The sequence below is a fragment of the Cotesia glomerata genome, linkage group LG8, assembly GCF_020080835.1.
Source record: "Cotesia glomerata isolate CgM1 linkage group LG8, MPM_Cglom_v2.3, whole genome shotgun sequence".
In the NCBI taxonomy this organism is placed as follows: domain Eukaryota; kingdom Metazoa; phylum Arthropoda; class Insecta; order Hymenoptera; family Braconidae; genus Cotesia; species Cotesia glomerata.
This window is the reverse complement of record NC_058165.1, coordinates 15795854-15816474: the sequence shown is the minus strand read 5'-3', so window position 1 is coordinate 15816474 and position 20621 is coordinate 15795854. Positions and strand designations below refer to the sequence as shown.

The 20621-nt window shown below is 24.6% G+C and overlaps 1 protein-coding gene and 1 long non-coding RNA gene across 2 annotated transcripts; one reads left to right on the top strand and one right to left on the bottom strand.

Moving 5' to 3' along the window:
* Window positions 1-6125: 6125 nt before the first annotated feature.
* LOC123270959 (ski oncogene) lies at window positions 6126-15286 on the bottom strand. Its single transcript, XM_044737144.1, has 3 exons — window positions 13286-15286; window positions 9373-9602; window positions 6126-7274 (listed from the first exon to the last, which is right to left on the bottom strand). The coding sequence occupies exons 1-3, from the start codon at window positions 14354-14356 to the stop codon at window positions 6311-6313; spliced, it is 2265 nt and encodes a 754-aa protein (XP_044593079.1). The 5' UTR covers window positions 14357-15286; the 3' UTR covers window positions 6126-6310.
* LOC123270962 lies at window positions 15281-20619 on the top strand. The gene is made up of 3 exons (XR_006510741.1): window positions 15281-15521; window positions 15634-16090; window positions 19970-20619. It is a non-coding gene; the product is annotated as an uncharacterized LOC123270962 (long non-coding RNA).
* Window positions 20620-20621: the final 2 nt, after the last annotated feature.

The following is a 20621-nucleotide window of genomic DNA, read 5'->3' as shown; positions in this document are numbered from 1 at the left end:
TTTCGACCGATTTAAAGTATGTTTCCAAAGAATTGTCTAATTAATAATTACTCATTACATTACATGTTTATAACTAAAATTAAAAACACAATCGGAATTTGTATAATTAATAATTAATAATTAGTTTAGATCTTTAAATATGTACTATATTATAGTTAAAGGAACTACTCGTTTAATAATTAAACCGCTAAATGCGTCTTCTATTTATTACTGAGTGTTAAAGAAGATAAAATAACTAAACGCCCGAGATCGAATTTTGTACTTGGAATATTTCTAGTCAAAAATAAAATGATAAAATATTATTTTATTTTGGACTTCAGGCTGATAAAAAATAAAAATATTTATTAAAATAAACTATTAAATATCAATATTAATCGGCAAAAAAAATTTATTTAAAATAAATAAAAAAAAAAACAATTTGCACTAAATTTCAATATACAAATATATATGTACAAATATATTTTTGTATTGAAATATAATCACAAATTTTTAGGCTGTAGCCAATTGCAGGTACTAGTTTTAAACTAAAAAAAAACTAATAATTTATAAAATGAATAATTATCTATAATTGAGCTAAAAAAATCACTTGACATTTAAAAACATTCAAGATGATTTTTTTAATTATCATTTATTATTATTTCTTCTTTACATTATTGCAATAATTTTCTTAACCATAAATAATTAATATTTATTATTTTTATTATCATTATTATTATTTTATTTATTATATAATTGTATAATACCCAATAGTTTATTTTCTTTAACAATTTTTCATTTATCTATTTCATAGGTCGCATTAATATTTTTTTTATCCGAATTAGGCTACGTCAAAAAATTTTTCTGATCTCAATAAACAATAACTATTAAATAATTTACTTTTACTATTTAATTATATAAACCTACAACTTATACGAATCATAATAATATGTGGTTCACATTTCTTCTTTAAATATTTTTACATGTTATATTTGTCAATGTATATAAGTCGCATAATTTTTTTTATAAAAACATTCAATTGACTTAATCGTTAAATTTCTGAGTACATATTGCTTGAAGAAATTTTTTTTTTTTTTAATAAATTTATGCAATTTATTTTTATTATTTTATATGTAATCAAATCGACGTTCTAATTAGTAAATTGTCTAACTCCATTTTAGAGAATCTTCTATTTGTACGAAAAAAAAAAATTAGTTCAAAATTTATTATCACTTTAAAAAACAATTTAATATCATTATTATCTAATAGAGATATAATATTTAGGTTCGAATCATTCAAATAATTTATGATTCGATTATGGCTACATCAAAATGTTAAAAAATCACCCTCTAAAAAATAAGGAGTTAGACAAATTGCTAATTAGATCATCGAAATGTGCAATAAATATGAACCAGATAAAATATTATATCATACAAGTGGTCTTTTAGATAGTTATTTTAATATGATACTGAAATTAATAAACATTTAAAATTTTTCTTTTATTTTGAACAATAAAAAAAAAAATTTTTTCTATTAACCACTGTAAAAAAAAAATTATCCAATTTTTTTAAATCAATTTTTAATAAAAAAAATTTTTTATGATAATTTAATATTAAAAAAAAATTTTTCAATAATTTAATTTTTAGAAAATATATTTTATACTTTTTTAAAATCAATTTTTGGTAAAAAGTTTTTTTATGATAATTTAATGATAAAAAAAAAAATTTCCAATAATTTAATTATTGAAAAAAAAATTTTTATAACAATTTAATGATAAAAAAAAATTTTTTCTATAATAATTTAACTGTAAAAAAAAATTTTGTAATTTTTTAAAGTCACATTTGGACAAAAAAATTTTTTTATGATAATTTAATAATAAAAAAAAAAATTTCCAATAATTTAATTATTAGAAAAAAAATTTTATACTTATTTAAAATCAATTTTTGATAAAAAAATTTTTTTATGATAGTTTAAAAATAAAAAGAAAAATTTCAATAATTTAATTATTAGAAAAAAAATTTTTATAACAATTTAATGATAAAAAAAAATTTTATTCTTTATGATAATTTAACTGTAAAAAAAATTTTGTAATTTTTTAAAGTCAAATTTTGATAAAAAAAATTGTTTTATGATAATTAAAATTAAAAAAAAAATTTTCCAATAATTTAGTTGTTAAAAAAAAAATTTTATACTTTTTTAAAGTCAACTTTTGATAAAAAAATTTTTTATGATAATTTAATAATAAAAAAAAAATTTTCCAATAATTTAATTATTAGAAACAAAATTTTTATAAAAATTAAATGATAAATAAAATATTCCAAAGTATTTCAATGGTGAGAAAAAAAATTTGACATAAATTAATTTTTTATAAAAAAAAATAATTACACTTTAATTAATAAAAAAAAAAAAATTATCAAATGTCCTAGCTTCAGTATCACATTTTAACAATTAATAAAAAAAAATAACTTGAGATCAATTCTACATAAATAAATAAAAAAAATTTCAATACGACTACATTACAATAATATATATGTTTATATACAATTGATGTTAATATTTATAATGTTATTTAAATATGGCATGTCTCTGTATAAAACGTAACAAAAACAGACGCCTCACGTTTATTTAAATATTAATTAAAATACATTTCGTTACGTTATTAATATTTATAAACTATTTTATTTGTTATTTATAATTAATAATTCATCTATTTCTTCACTCTAGACTTTTAAAAGTTGAAATACATATCAAGTCCGCCAGTCGAAATATTAATTTACCAGCATATTAATATATATAAAAAATGAGGAATGCAGAAAGGATGCACTTATTAAAATTAAAATATAATATATAATTTGTCATATATTTTTTATATAATTAAAAAATTTACATAAATATTTACCTAATAACTAAATAATAATAAGGTTAAAAAATAAAAAAATAATTAAAAAATAAATAAATTTATAATTAATTTGTTTGTATTCAGCCAGTCAGTGATGTAGTAGTTAAATTATTTGTTTTTTTTTTATATACAAAAACAAATTAATCATTCATCCTTTCTGCACTCACTCACAATTTATTTTCATTCACACTAATTTTTTTTTTTTTTTTTTTTTGTCAAGACTTGCGACATATTTCAAATTATATTGGTTGAGTACGTGAAAATATCATTATTTTTTTATAGTATTATTTAATATATATTTACCATAAATTCGAATTTATATTCTTCTATATATTTTTAAATGAGTATATGAGAAATGTAGACTATGAAAATTTTATTTTCGTAGGTGGGATTTTTATTTAATTAAAGGAAAATAATTATTTTTGCTGGATTCTTACCCACTGTCATATTTGCTCAGTTTATATTTATATTTATTCGGATAATTTTGTTCTTTTTGGTTTATATTATTCCAAGTACTTTATGGCGAGAATTAAAAAATTTTTTTATAATAAATAAAAATTTACAATTTTTCAAATTAAAAAAAAAATAATTTATTTAAAAAATTGTTCGCCTTTAAAAAAAAAATATTAGAATCCAGCATTAGAGTTTTAAAAATTCTAACAATTATTTTTCGACTAATAATTATTGTTATATGTATAATTCATTCATTACTTATTTAATAATAATAATAATAATATATAGAGTACGGATTGTTGACTTGACAGAGAGATAAATAATTAATTATTTTTTCTTAAACGTCTCTCAATATCAATTGTTGTTACAAAGACAAAATAATTGATAATTACGATAAATAAATAAAATAAAATAATAAAAAAAATTTTCAACACAAAATTTTGAATAAATCTAAACTAAAAAAAATTATACATCGAATTGGCAGTATTAAATCACAAATTATCCACAAAAATTACCAACATTGTCTTTGTAATTTCAAAACAATTATATTCTACAATTTTATTTGTATATATATATATATATATATATATATATATATATATATATATATATATATATATATATACATATATAATTTTATATTATATATAAATGACCTAGTGTAACAACATAGCACCTAGGGTATTTGTACTTTTGCATAAACTTTGCATTTAAATGAAGAAAATTATAAAGATAAATCATCCTAAAGGATAATTTAAAAAAACTGACAAGATAATTGTTTTTATGTACAAAATAAAAAATAATCGACAAAGCAATTAAACCCTAAACAAATCACATCTAAACTAAATAAATGTATATTTTAAATATACAAATAAAAATTTAAAACACTTACGCATTTAATAATCAATTAATCTAATAAACATCAGTAAGTGTTCAATTCATAAAATCTTAATAATTTATCCTAATTTATAATTAATATACATTATCTACAAAACAAATTATTCATTGTTACTTTTTTAATATAAACTCGAAACAAAAATAATTATAATTAATAAACTGCGTTAGTTTCTTTTTTTCTTTTCATTTTTAAACTCTTAAAGGCTTTTTTTAATTTATCACATTAACTAAGACAATTATTCATTTAATTATTACTTTTTAAATGTTTATTAGCGTGCGCGCTTATCTGGCCAAACGATAAGCGCAGCAAAATGAGCAGTTTTTTTTTTTCTATTTTTTCGAGTTAATATATTGTTTAATTTATATATACAAGTTACGAATTAAATTCTACCATCGAGAACTGATAAATGGGACACGACACCTGGTGGTGAAAAATCGAAGTATTTGTTGTAACCGTGCAATTGTTTATATTTACGGTTTTTCAACTAAATAATTGGACTGATAAAAAAATTATCTTGATTTAAAAAAAATGGTAATTATTTTTAAGTGGGGTCAAACCTATTTTCGGCTATAAAAAATAAATGAATTAATGGATTATCACAATTTTTTTTAACTTCTTTATTTTTACAGTGGATTTATGGTGGTGATATCGAAAATTAAAAAAATTAATATTTCAATTAAAAAATCATCCTTGAAAATTGGAAAAAATTCTGGCTCTCATGTTTTTGGATAAATTTCTATTTTATCTTTTTTTGATATTTTTTTTTAAAGTACATAAAGAAAAGAATAAAAAAAAAGTTGAATATCAAAATTTTCAAAAAAATTTATAAATTTTTTTTAAAATTGTGAAAATCATTTTTTTTTAACTCTTTATTTTTTTATGTATTTTTGAAAAAAAAAAAAAATATATATATATATCATTAAAATCAAATAGAAATTTCGTTAAAAAAATGAAAAATAAAATCGTTGAACCCACTTTTAAATGTTTACCAAAAAATTATGGTATTATAATTTAAAAAATGTTATTTCTTTGAAAATTTTAACTTTCCAAAAATTCAACAATTTTTCAATATTATTTTTTTCTTACTCTGTACCAAAAATATAATTAAAAAAAAATGTCTATATCTTAATTTTTGGAACTATCATAATTTTTAAAAATTTTTAAAATCAATTTCACTCAAAATTGTTTAAATTTAAAACATTGTATTGAATAATTTTTGTTTTTAATTATATTTTTGATGCAAAATTACAAAAACATTGAAAAAGTATAAAAATTGTCCACCAAAGCTCAAAATTTTTTAATTTTTTTGAAAATTTGTTAAAATTGTGATAATCATTATTTTTTCTTTATTTTTTATGTATTTAAAAAAATAATATATCAATAAAATCAAATAGAAATTTCATTTAAAAAAATGAAAATTAAAATCGTTAAACCCATTTTCAAATATTTACCAAAAAAATTTTTAATTGAGAGTACACGAAAAGAACAAGATGACACTGGATATCATCCTAGATTATACCGAGTAAAAAAAATTTCAGATAGTAGCTAGTATAATCCAGATTACAATTAATGTAATCCAGATATCACCCAGTGTAATCTGGATTATACTAGCTACTATCTGAGATTTTTTTTCACCACAGATATCACTGAGTATAATCTAGGATGATATCCAGTACCATTTTGTTCTTTCCGTGTAATTTCTTAGCTCAAAAATTTTTTTAAGTCAACTTTTTTATCGATTTATCCTATTATAATTTACCAACATAACAGAGCTTGGCTACATAACAAAATACCCCATAAAAAAATTTAAGGGTTTTTTAAAAACAGCAAAAAATAATTTTTAAAAATCTTTCATGATATTTTAACAGAAAAAAAATGTTTTTTTATTCATCAAAAAAACGTGGATATTTTGTGATGCTACCCAGAGCTCAAACTTCGACTCGTGTTAGATCACACACATAATGCTCGTGCGCCGAACTTCCCATGACGTTCTCACAGCACAGATATTCCGTCACAATAATCTCATCACTAAAAATCCCGGTTTATAAATCTAAAAGTAAAATAATTAATCTTTCTCAATATAATTATCTGTCGGTAGTTTTCGGTACAACAGATTCAGGCTCCTTACTATCAGCAAATTCATTACTCGGATCATCAACGGTATCAGTACTGTCTACAACAACATTGGTATCATTATCAGCTTTAATATCATTACAATCATTACTCGGTAATAAATTATTACTATTATTATTACAACTATGATTATGATTAAAATTATTCAACTGATCTTTCAGGCGTTTAATTTCGCGCAAATCGTTGTTGCGTTGGAGCAACAACTGCCGAAACTCGTTGGTGACTTTTTTGGCGAGCGTCAACACATCCTGGGGAACTTTTAAGGTGACGAGCCGTTCTTCCAAGTCGACAAGCGCCGAAGGGTCGAACAATTCTGGAGATGCTGAAGAAGAACTTGCTGAAGAAAGAGAGTCAGTCGGCTCGACGTTGACTGTCGATGATGTAACGGCGCTGCTTTCTTCTTCGTCAGTCGTTTTGGATTTTTCTTCAGCCTTGTCGGTGTCAGTGTCATTAGTGTGACTGATATCGTGATTAATATCGTTGACAATAACACTGTCTTGTTTGTCGATATCATTATCATTATTATCATTACCAAGAGGATTGTTGTTGTCATTATCGTGAGGATCTGGTGTCGATGATTGATAATTATCAACAATATCTTGTTCAGGTGCAGGTGACGAAGGTTTTTCTACCTTTATAACAACGGTGTCTAGTTTGTTGTTATCCTCCGGGCTGAGCGACCGGTGATGATGCCTTTTCTCGTGGTAATGACGTCGCGGAGCGACTACAGGTACTGGTATGCCTGATGATAATGACGGCGGGACTGGCGTTATCGATGGCGTCGGCACTGGTGCCAAGGCTACGTTCGGCTGATAATGGGGTTCAAAGCGCTCGCAATCTGATAGTGGGACCACACGCTCTGGGTGTTGCAGCACCGGTGGACCACGGCTTAGATATGCAGGCACCAGTGGTGAACTGTTTTAAAAAAAAAATTATTATTAATATGTTATTTTTTTTATTAAATAGAAAATAACAAATAGTTATACTCATTTGGAATTTTTTATTTTTTTAGACTAAAATTTTAATCAGAAATTTTTTTTTTTAACTTTATTTTGTTAAAAATATAAATTTTGATAATTTCTGATTGATAGATCTTATCTTGTAAGATATCAATTTGAGTAGAATTTTGACTGAACAGTGAGATATGGTAAAACTTATGAGGACTATTTTTATAGAAAATTTAATTTGCTAAAAAAAAAAAGGTATCTTATAATTTTTTTTTATTTTTAATGTTCAATTCAGAATTTTAATTTTTAACTTTCTTCATTCGTGGTCTTATCAGAGAGAATTGAAATTAAATTTAAAATTAAAATTTTGGATAAATGAAATAGAGATAAATAAAAATTGATAAGGACCTTTTTGATAGATAATTAAATTAAATCCCGTAAAAAATTTTAAAGATATGAAAAATTCATATTATTTCATTAAAATTATTATAAATAAATAAAAATTATAATAATAATAATAAATAATATTTTTTTTTTAACAAAAAATGGAGCGATCACTCTTGGGGTGTGCTTGTTTTTCAGGAAAATTGTAGGTGTGATACAATTATTATTATTATTATTTTAATAAAATAATATGAATTTTTCATAACTTTAAAATTTTTTCCGGTCTATTTTTTTCGATTACCAATTAAATTTCCTACAAAAAAGTTCTCTTATAATTTTAAATAAAAATTGATAAGAACCCTTTTGATAGATAATTAAATTTCCTACAAAAAAGATATCTTATAATTTTTTTTATTTTCAATATTCAACCCAGAATTTTAATTTTTAACTTTCTCAATAAGTGGTTTTATCAGAGACAATTGAAATTAAATTTGAAATTGAAATTCTGGCTAAATGAAAAAAAAAAAAAAAAAAAAAAAAAAATCGAAAAGGACTTTTTTGATAGATAATTAAATTTCCTTCAAAAAAGTTTTCTTGATTTTTGATATCTCCAATATTTAACCAAAAATTTTGAATTAAAATTTTTTAAACTCGCGATATACTCAAAGTCGCTAAGAATCGCATTTGAAATTAAAATTCTGACTAAATGATAAGAGATAAATAAAAATTGATAAGTACAGTAAAAATTAGATGATAATTAAATTACGTTGTTTTTTAAGTAATGAGAAATTTAAAAAAATGCACACGTGCAATGGATCAGTCTAGTCTTATTAAAGTATTATTTTTTGACGTAGTATTTATTACAAGAGTTTTGCCACGAGGATGTTAACCGTACAAGTAATATTTTTATTGATATTTTCATCTCTTTCTGTATAAATAATTTTTGTCAAGTATGTCTTATGTAATTGTTTATAATTGTATTTTTACAGTATGCCTAAATAAGTTGGAAATAAAGCCAACGAAACGTTGCATTTTTTAAAAATTTAACATCTTATTGCTATTGTCTACGTTCTCAAGATTTGCTGTTTAATATTTCGCAAAACATGGATGAGAATCTACAAAGTAATTGATAAGTACCTTTTTGATAATTAAATTTCTTTCTAAAAAATTTTCTTATGATTTTTTCGTATCTTTAATATTCAGCCCAGAATTTCAAAATTTTATTACTTCGTATTAATCTTATGAAAATTAATTTATCAGATATTTAATAATTTTTAGAACTTTTGTTAACAAATAAATTATGTCAAAAAAAAATAAGAAAAAAAAATTGACATGTAGAAATTTTAAAAAATTAAAAATGCAATTTTTTAAAAATAATTTTTTAAAATTAATTTAATTGTTAAATAAAATTAAAAGTTTGTCACGTGACAGCTAACTTTAATGTTTTATTAATCTTTGATAAAAAAAAGAATTTATTTTTCTAATTTTTAATTTTATATTAAAAAAAATTATTAGTAAAGTTAAAAGTGAGTAAATTAAAAAATCCCTTTTTTTTTTGCCTTCCAAATGCGTGTAATTATGTAAAATGACTCACATATAACAATAAAAAAAAAAAAATAATTAGTAAAATACATTAGAAGAATATTTAAAACAGTGTATTTATTTATTGATAGAAAACTTACTTATCTCTATGTTTACATGAAGCAGCAGCAGCAGCATTCCAAGGTCTAAATGCCGATGCACCACGTGCAGCTAATTCAAAAACAGCCCACTGCATTAAATAAGGATCACCGTCGGTACCGGTCGCTGATACTGGATACATCAATCCATTATTGCTGGCATATATACCGCAGTCATCGCGGTTCAATTCTTTCTTCATACGTTTGGGCAATTTCTCAATATCATGCCTTATCTGAAATAATAAAAATACATTATTAATTTAATCTACTAAGTATAATATCATTTTTATTTTAATAAATTCACTCTGTTTAATATTAATTAATATATTCTTCTTACTCTAATATAATAACTCTTGTGGTAATAACATGTTTTATTTGCCTTTATTTAATTTTTTTAATTTGTTTAATTAAGAATAATATTAATCATCGTGATACAAAAATTTTCGTAGAAAATTAAATGGAATGTGGCTCTTTGCACACACTATTACTTTACTCAACTATATACTACACTTGAATAAGCTCTTTGGAGAAATCTATTTATAAAAAAGTAAAATTGGCAATTTGGCAAGGAATATTTGTATGCTTAAACTCTAGGTAAATCATTCAGGTATATTAATAATAATAATAATAATGATAATAATAATAACAATAAAAAAAAAATAATAATAATAATAATATTTTGGGAAAGACGATTATTTTTATGGTGACTTGATGACGATTTTCATTTCTCACGATGAATAATACTTTATAAATTACTATATCTTCTAGAATATAAATCTATAGTATAAAAATGCTTTTATAAGCTACAATTTTGGTCTTATAATTTTTTGAAAAAATCAATATTTTAGGAGTTGTAACTATTTTTATAGTGACGGTAATGATTTTTCATTTTTGAATATATGAATGATAATTTTCTGTATTTTAATTTAATAAATTATTTTTTTTGCTAGTATTTATTAACATTTTTGGTAATATTATGTGACCAATCAATTCAGAAAAGATTGAATTTTTTTATTATATAAATTAAATTAATCTCTTATGAAAAATATTCTTATGGGAATCATTTAAAGTCGATCAAGGCTTTACTTGAAAAACGTTTTTTTTTAATAACAAAAGTTCCTATTCACAGATTTCAGTGAATTTTTCATTGTCAGATTCGTCTGATTTTTTACAATTTTAAAATTTCCAGTGGCACTCTTTGCCTACATAGTTGCATAGTAGCGGGCGTAGACTATAATATTTAAAAAGTTAGTATATCTCTTAAAATATTGAATATAAATCTTAGTATTAAGATATTATTGTTAGGAAATTTTATAAGCTACAATTTTGGTCCTTTAAAATTAATTTTGGATAAAATTAATTCAGAAATTTTAATCATTTTTATAGTGACTAGATAATGATTTATCATTTTTAACTATATGAATAATATTTAATTAGTTACTATATCTCCTAAAATATTGAAGATAGACCTACAGTATAAGAATGTTTTTGTTGGGAAATTTTGTAAGCTACAATTTTGGTCTGATAATTTTTTGAAAAAATTAATATTTTAGGAGTTATTAGTCATTTTAAGAGTAATTCGATAATAATTTGGTACTAAATTAAAAAATTTTTTATATAGTTTCTTTCAGTAAAAAAAAAAAAAAAATCCCTAATTTTATAATTTAATCTTTAAAAAATATATCTTTGTAAAATTTTAATTTTAAAAGCAAATATAGTTTTTATATTACAGTTAATTTATCAGCGTATCGATTTAAAATTTCTAGAGCTGTAAAAAGTAGGAGTCTAAATCCGTGCCAAAGTTATTTCATAATAATTAGATGAAAATTTAATGATTCATTGTTTATTTTATTTCAAGTGGCTCAATACTCGATATAATATATATCGTCCATATATAATAAGTTAGAATATTGGAATATTCTATTGATTTTTAATTGTAGTTAAGCATGCTTCTTATTTGTTTAATAATTTTTTTTTAATAAAGAAAATTTAACCAACTCTTTTCAAACAAGCAAAATATCTGAAAATATCATTATTTTATATTTATTGGTAATTGTTTAGATGGTGAGCTCTAAAATTTTTTTATCATAAAAAAAATCGAAAAATTAACTTATTCAAGTTTTTTTATTCTTCGTTGCGGTGAATTTATGAATATAATTCGGAAAATAAATTTTTTGTATATATTTATTTAATTCAAAAGTAAAAAAATTCATATTTGTTTTTTTTAACAAAAATTTTTCAAACATTAATTTTTAGAGTAAAAAAAATATCTCGAAGTCAAGATTTAAATATTCTTTGAATTTATGAAAAAAATGGTAAATTTTGACGTTTTTTTTTTCTCAATTTCGTATCAAAATATAATAAATAAAAAAATAAATAATCGATAAAATTTTTCGAATTTTCACAATTTTATTAATTCCAAAAAATTGATATATTGACAATCATATTTTTTTTATGCAAAATTGAAAAATACCTTATCACCTTTAAATCTTTAATTGAAAGTTGAAACATAAATTTTGCAAAAATTCATAAAAATTTTTCAATCATATAATTTTATTTAAATTGTCCAACTCTTTAAAATCATCACTTAAACAAAACAAGTCAAGTAAATTTCTAGATTTTTATCTACAAAAAAATTTAGCTTTAACTTAGCAGAAGACGTCTGACCATTTTTTATTCTTATCTCAAAAATATTTACTAAAAATTGCACTCGCAATTTTTTTTTAATTTTTTACAACTTGAATTTTCTCAAAAGCTTTATCATAATTTCTTAACTGTCAAACAAAAAATTCTAAAAATTGTCAGATGTCCCAGATTCAATATCATAAAAAAAAAAAAAAAAATTATAAAGAATTTTCTAAACTTAAAATTCTTATAAATCCACCATGAAGAAAAAAAAAACATTAACAATTAAATTTTTCTCCTAAGCTCTCATCGAAACAATTACCTCCATAAAAAAAAATGTTTATTATTTACAAGTGAGGTCAACCCTATTTTGGGCCATAACTAGATGAAAAATTAACATTTTCAAATTGTTTTTTGATTCTGCTTGTTTTTTCGGTGCATTTATGATAAAAAATGTTGTGAAAGAAAAAAATAAAGATTTCGATAGATTTTTTGCCTTCAAAAGTTGGAAAAAGTTTTGGCTCTCATGTTTTTGGATAAAATTTCTATTTTATCTTTTTTTTTTTTTTTGAAAAGTACATTAAAAAACTAACAATTAAAAAAAAAAAAGTTGAATATCACAATTTTCTAAAAAATTTATAAATATTTTTGAAAATTTATTAAAATTTTGATTATCAACTTTTTTTTTTTTTTTTTAATTGTTCATTATTTTATTTATTTTTCGAAAAAAAATATATCAAAAAAATCAAATAGAAGTTTCGTTCAAAAAAATGAAAATTAAAATTATCAACCTCACTTTTAAATATTTACCAAAAATTTAATTAAATTTAATGATAATGAAATTAAAACATTTGATAATTTTTAGAATTTTTTCAACAAATAAATTCTAGCAAGAGTGAATTCTAATAAAAAATTTTGCCTTCAAAATCTATAACAAATTATAGATCCTATTTTTTAATTTATTTATCAAGAAAAATAAAAAAATTTGACATTGAAATTAGCAAACACTTGACAATTTTTGATTTTTTTTTAATACACCATTTTTAAAAAATTGCATTTATAATTTTTTAGAGCTTCTAAAGATGAAATTTTTAAATAAATTTTTCTTGCTATAATTTATTAGTTAAAAAATTTATAAAAATTATCAAATGTCTTTCATGAAAATTAAGTTAGTCATCTAAAAATTGTTATAATTTTTTTTTTATTGAAAAATTGATTTACTAAAGCCTCATAAATTACAATCTAGCAACCTGAAATTAAAAAAAAACCAAATCACATGCAAGAAGCTTACCTCCGGAGCTTTTCTCTTGCTGTAATTAGGAACAGGATATCTATCCTTGAGATTCCGAAACAAACTAACAACTTTAGTATAATGCGGCTGGTCCCTAGATAAGAGTAAATAAGACCGCCAGTTAGTAGAATCAAACCCCCAATGACAAGTCCTGTTCTCGAGAGGCCGATGAGCGTGTCTAACAAACCTCTGAGGCGAGAACTGTCCACCGCACTCGAGACATTCAATGCACGCGGAGTCCTCAGAGTCAAAGAGATCAGCATCAAAGACCCCCTTGCACTTGCCAAAGCACTCGTGGTACACTTTAAACCTGACGATCGAGTCATCAAGCTCCTCCTTCTTACACAGCCCAAGCTCTTTATCCTCCCGATGATGTTTGAGCAACACCTCTTCAGGATGCAGCTCCCTGGTCTCAGTGCGAAGGAGCAGCGCGCTGACCAGTCTCTCAGCATCGGTCTGAGTGATCAGCCCGCAGGAGGGCGCGTTCCTAGGAAGAATTCCTGAAAGCTTCAATTCTTCCAGCTGGTCGTGAGTGCACCTCGAGCAGTAGATCTGCAGCTCATCGCAAACCTGGTTGATCTGCTGGAGCGAGAAGTCCTGAAGCACGGTGTTGAGGATCTGGGGCAAGCAGAGTCTCCGCTCGCCTCCGACTACAAAGCAGGAAATCCGCTCGTTCTCCAGTAAGGTCTCGCACCGTTCCGAGCAGCTCTGGTCCGGAGCTGTCAGAATCGGGATCTGGAACTCGAGCTCCCGTTTGTCAACCTTCACCCTCTCTGTCTGAGAGTCTTCAGAATCCTCGCGGTCTAATCTTTCCACTACATCCAACCGGTCTCTGATAAACTCTTTCCCCTTGCAGGAATCCTTGTCAAGATTCCCCTCGCAAGTGTCCGAGCATCTCAGTGACGAAAAATGAAACTGCTCTTGGAGTAAATTCTTGCAGTCCATTCCCAGCAGGGCGGAACTCGGTCCCTGCAGGCTTTTAACTGCAGACAGCTGATATGTCTTCAAGACTGTCTTCAGTTGCGGGCTGTACGACTGATTAGTCGTGTGTCCTGGCAACAGCGTCTCCATTGTCACTCGTTAATATTTTATCTCTAAAATATTTTACTTTTAGGTTAAAACTGGTTGAGCAAAAATATTCCTTGCCAGACTCGGGCCATATTTACAGTCCTCACTAACAGTACTTGTCGTAATAATAATAACAATAATAATAGTAATAATAAAAATGATTATAATAATAACAATAAAAATAAAAAAATAAAATCGAAGCACTGATCTGCAGAATCCACTTGATGGCATCAAATAATTATAAGCACTAAACGGCGCACAACCGAATAAAACCCGTTGCGCATCGTATCGCATATATAACTTAAACTTTAACCAAAAAAGCGTCCGCTATTTTTTAGCAGTACCTAGTACCTAGCGTGAGTCTTAACTGTGTGAGAAAGACCTTCTCTATTTATCTCAGTCTACATACAGTGTAATAAAATGAGGAGCTGAGAAGAGAGGTTGTAATGCGGCCCCCGCCTCCTCGGAGAAGTTAGGCTACACCAGTGCCACAACACTCGGCTCGGTCATGGGTACAGGTCGGTGGCCTGTACTTGTACGCTGCTTCTTATTCTTCCTCTTAACTTTGCTAGCTTATATTATTATTCTTCTTCTGGCTCTTCTTCGTCTTCTTCTTCTTCTTCTTCTTCTTCTTCTTCCTCTTCCCTCACCAGCCGCATTTAATCACCACTACAAACAAATCATTTACTATTATTTACTATACATCAACTGACAACACTCCATACGCTTATTATTCTGCAATGACATGGGCTGATGCCCAGTACCATTGCACCAGGTTCTATCATTTAATTTTTAAAGTATTTTTTTTTGTTTATAATTAATAATAAATAATAATATTTAATTAACTTTAATAATTATAATAATAATAACACTTTAAATCCACATAACACTTTTAGTTTTAAAAAATCAAGTTTAAAATAAAGTATATTTGATGATTTTCAGCGAACCCACTTATGACAGAAAAATAAACTGGAACTACAGCAATATCTTGACCGTTTGGTTGACATGCCGCGCCGGAATGGCGTATCGATCGTATACGCATGACGACACACCAGGCCACTACTCGTGGCTCCTCCACGCATATACGCTTGAGCTTGAGAACAAAAACCTTCAATTCAATTCAACAAAACATAAACTAGAGAAACATCAAAAGCTAAACAATTAACAGGTAACTTTTTAAATAAATTATTATTTAATCTATTATTATTATCATCAACTGTTTCTTGGTAACAATAATATCAATTATTATTATTATAAATAATAAAATGAATCTGTCGTAGGTCTAGACACCTTCACCGATGCTACAGTCCAGTCCACACTAGCACTACCACAGAATCTAGTGCTATGTTAAACGCACAAGCGCAGAAGTTCAAACTGTACTTTAACACACACACCTCTGAGCTAAGGCTGTGTTATGTACTTTATATATTTTTATGAATATATGCATGGAGAGATTTCTGGTAAGCGCCATCTGGATACAAGTGCACAAGCGCGTCGAGCCCTCGGGGTTATGTGTATGTATTTCGCGACCTCGTTCAATGTATACAGTCGCGACGGACCTCCTCCCCCACCGACTTGTCGTCTACCCTGCTCCCTATGTAAAATCTAAGTATATATGTAATATATATGATATATGTATGTGCGCCAATACAGCGGGGAGTTTATGCCACAGGCTGTAGGCGCAGAGGGGTCGGTACATACATATTCATCGAGGGATATATACATATATCACTCTATGTAAGTACTTACTGTGTATATAAATTTGTGTGGATTTTTTTTATATGTCTGTGTGCGTTGACGTCGGTCGAACGTCTAGTCATGTGACCTTCCCGTCAAAATAGCCTGCGTACCCACAACGCGACCACTGACACGCATAAGTATCATGCACGTGAATGTAAGAGGATTATAATTGAAGGAAGGCATTTTTTTAATTAATGGGGATATTGATTGGGAATTATTTTTTTATGAAAATTTATTTAGCTGATATTTAATAATTTTAAAAATTTTTGTAACAAATAAATTATAGCAAAAAAAATTTGAAAAAAAATTGATGAGTAGAAATTTTAAAAATGCAATTTTTTAAAATAATTTTTTGGAACAAATTTGTTTGTTAAAAAAAAGTTTTTAAATGATCAAGTGACAGCTAAATTTAAGTCATTATTTTTTTATTTTAGCTTTTTAGTGGTCATTTTTATCTATTGAATAGTTAAAAAAAATTATGAATTTTTTTTACTACTTTAGAAGAAAAATTAAATATTTTATTTTGAAATTATTTATTTTTGAAAAATTGTTCAAAGTTTTTAATTAAACAAAATAGTTTGTATAATTGCTGATTTTTTACAAAATTGATGATTTTTTTCATGAAAATTAAGTTAATAGCTGACATCTAAAAATTTTTATAATTTTTTTAATGAAAACATTTATCATAAAAAAATTTTTTTAAGATTTCATTTGCAAAAAACTTTAAAAACTTTAGGTTCAATTTTTAAAAAATATTTTTTTGTGCTAATTTAATAAATAAAAAAACCAAAAATCTCGGCGAACTTTGGTATTATTTTTTTTCTTCTAATTATTAATTTTTTAAAAAATTGAACATTTTATTCTGTAGTTAATTATTTTTTAAGGAAAGTAATATTTTTGATCGAAGTTTTTAATTGAACAAAATATTTTTTATAGGTAATTGCTAATTTTTTACAAAACTCATGATTTTTTTCTTCTAATCATGAATTTTTTTTTTTAATTCAACATTTTATTCTGTTGTTAATTATTTTTGAAAGAAAGTAATAATTTTGATCGAAGTTTTCAATTGAAAAAAATAGATTTTATAGTTGCTAATTTCTTTTTAAAGTTACAATTATTTTTCTTCTTATAATTAAATTTTGATCAGATTATTTTTTTTTTAATTAAAAAAAAAATTTTTTTCTCAATACTAAAGATAAATTTTTTACTATTTTAATGATAATTTAAGATTTATTTTTTAATAAAATTAATTAATTCAAATATAAAGAAGAAATATTAATAAAATAGAAGCTCAAATTTTATTATTTTGTTAATTATTAATTGTTGTTAATTATTTTTTATGGAAAGTAATATTTTTGATCGAAGTTTTTAATTGAAAAAAATAAATTTTTATAATTACTAATTTATTTTTAAAGTTAATTAATTTTTGATCAGATTTTTTTTTATTTGAAAAATAGAAAATTTTTTGTTCAATATCAAAAAATAATTTTTTACTATTTAAAAGATAATTCTGGCTTTATTTTTTAATAAGATTAATCAATTTAAATATAAAGAAGAAATATCAATAAAAAATAGCTCAAATTTGGTAATTTTAACTATCAAGAATTTTTCATAAAAATGAAGTAAAAATACTTTTAACAAAACAGAATTTTATTAACATTTTATTTGCGACAACGTGATGTCTGATGGTAATGCATTCCATAGTTTATTACACTCAATAACAACGAATGAATTATAAGTATTGGTGCGCAAAAAGAAACTTGCATAAGTCTTATTTGGTTTTGATAAGTGCGCTATCAAATAAATAAATAAATCAACACTTTATAAACAAAATTAAAAATGTCCTCCAAGTACTTGAATATTTAATTGATATTTATTTTTAGATACGTGGCGCGAGACACTACGTGAATGGAAGATGCTATAAATTATTATTAAAAATAAAATATCAAAAATTGCAGATCAAAAAATTCACAAATAGATAACTTAAAAACTATCGTAAAATTTATTTAAAATATCGTACAATTTATTTAGAGAAGAAATATTCATAAGGACTTTTGGAATATATCTTGCTGAGTTTGAAAGATAACTTGGCGCAAAGAAAATGTTTAGCTTTTGTAGGAAATGACAGCAGCGCAACGGAGTATAATAATGAGTAAGAAGTATTAGCGATAAATATCATGAATGCTAAGCGGAGTTTTACGAGGAATGCACATTGTTCTGTGCTGTAATAATATTTAGCGTAATTATTTAACCGAGGGGACTTGAAATATCCGATAAGAACAGAGGATGAAAAATTAACCAATATTGATTTTGTAGAATTATTTATCTGTGGGTTTAAATAATACTTTCAATTATTTAATGCGATTGATAATTTATCTGGATAATGGAGATTACATTTACGTTCCGCTAATTATTAATTTATAAGTGCTGGAGATTGGAAATTAATAATGAACTTTTATAATTTTGACGCTTAAATAGAGCAGATAAATAATGTTGGGATAGTTTATAAAAAATAGAGGCCGAGGTTGTTGACCCAAGATAACAATTAATAATAATGCGTAATTGTTATTTTATTAAGTACGTCATTTTTATTATTTTAAGTATTTTCGATGTTCAAAAATATTTAAATACTTTTTATTTTTTTTAAGTCTATCACCTGCAATTATAATAGTTATGATAATTAATTGAAGTAGTTTATTTGAATAGCCAGATTAGATATGCTAATAAACTAGATAAGGATAATTAATGTCAGTTTTTATATTATTTATTATGTCGCGTTTTTTTTTATCAATGAAAAAAAGTTTTCTTTATTTATTATTGTAGAAAAAAGATTATATATTTCTTCACAGGATATTATTTCAAAGCATGTTTTGATGTAGGAAAAAATATAATGACTGATGGTGATGACAGCTGATATATTTGATGAAAAATTATGACGATCAATTGAAGAAAAAAAATAAACACTAATGTGCTATCCGAAACACTGTTTATATAAAGTATACAAATGTGTAATATTGAAGGGTGTGTTTTTTTTTTTTTTTTTATTAAATTAAACTGTTTTAGAACAAGTGTTTCTTAAAGGCGTATAAATTTTTTTTTGCAAATCTGAAAACATATTCTAAGCTTATTAAAAGCGCCATTCAGCCACACCCGACATGGATAAGTAGATTTCTTGTTTGAATATTGAAAAAAACAAGTTATTTTTTAATATATTTTTAATATATTTAAAAGGCAATAATGCCCTAAAATTTATTTTTTATTATATTTTTACAAATAACGATATGAGACCGACTGCAACAACTAGATATTCAAAGATATCAACCTGAAAAATAGGATTTGTAACAGATTAAAGTCATTTGATGATAAAAGCTAAAAATTAATTTATTCTTGATTTTTTTTTTAATTTTCCCAACTACGAAATAAATTGAAAAAAGTATCAAAATTCGACGAATAATAGCTTAAATTGAAGATATTCATGTGAGCTTTAAAATAAATTTAATAGATTTAAGCTAACTTTTATGGCTTAAAAAATATTTAAAGAAAAAGGGCAGAAATACGTTCATTAAAGTTTCTTGAGCCAAGAAAACTTCTTCTTGCTCCAAAATAACTTTTGTCTTTCTCAAAATTTTCTTGGTGCAAGAAATTTTTTTTTCTGTGCATGTGTCTTTTTAATAAAGACAATTTTAATTTGCACACTCAAACCCCGCGAAATTATTGAAAGCACCAGGCTCAGACGGTAGCTGATTCCATAATTTAATTGCAATTAGCATTAGCAAATAAGAACGCTTGTATGTAAAAGTGAAATTAGTTATTTTGTGTTAATATTTTAGTGCATAAAAATAATTAGAGATATTATTTTATTAATTTTTTTTTCAGAAAATTTGGCAGACTCGAGACCCTCGGGGCAAAATATAACCAGAAGCAGAGACAGATGATGAGTATAAGGTATAAGATAAAGCATGCTTCTTATTCTGGTTTATAAGTTTAAGCAGAAGCCAAAGATTCTGTGTGACGTGACCGTGTTCGGAGCCGAGGATTATACATAGAGCAGAATGATTTGTGTATATAAATATACAGAAGATACTAATGCGATGAAGAAGAGCAAGAAGTTAAATGTTAAGTTAAGAGAGTGACATCGGGTGAACCCCAAGTCATATCACCGCTAAGAATTCTCAGCCTAAAATTGTCACACCCGTGACTCATTCACACAACAAACTTTTATCTTTAATTGTATAAATACACGTTATTAATTAATCGACTCATTAACTTCATTATATTTTACAACTCTGCTACGCGTGATTTATTTTCAACTGCTGATAGATAATATATATGATATATGTTTTCGAGCTAAATCAGTAAACAATAACCGATTGCTGATTTAAATATTTTTACATTTTGTTATCGCTGTTATGTATTTTCGCGCTCAAGTCGTTATTTGTTTTTTATTAACAAACACGCCTTTGACAATATAGTACTATCTGTCGACATTAATTAAATTTTTAATATTTTAAGTATACATCATAATTAT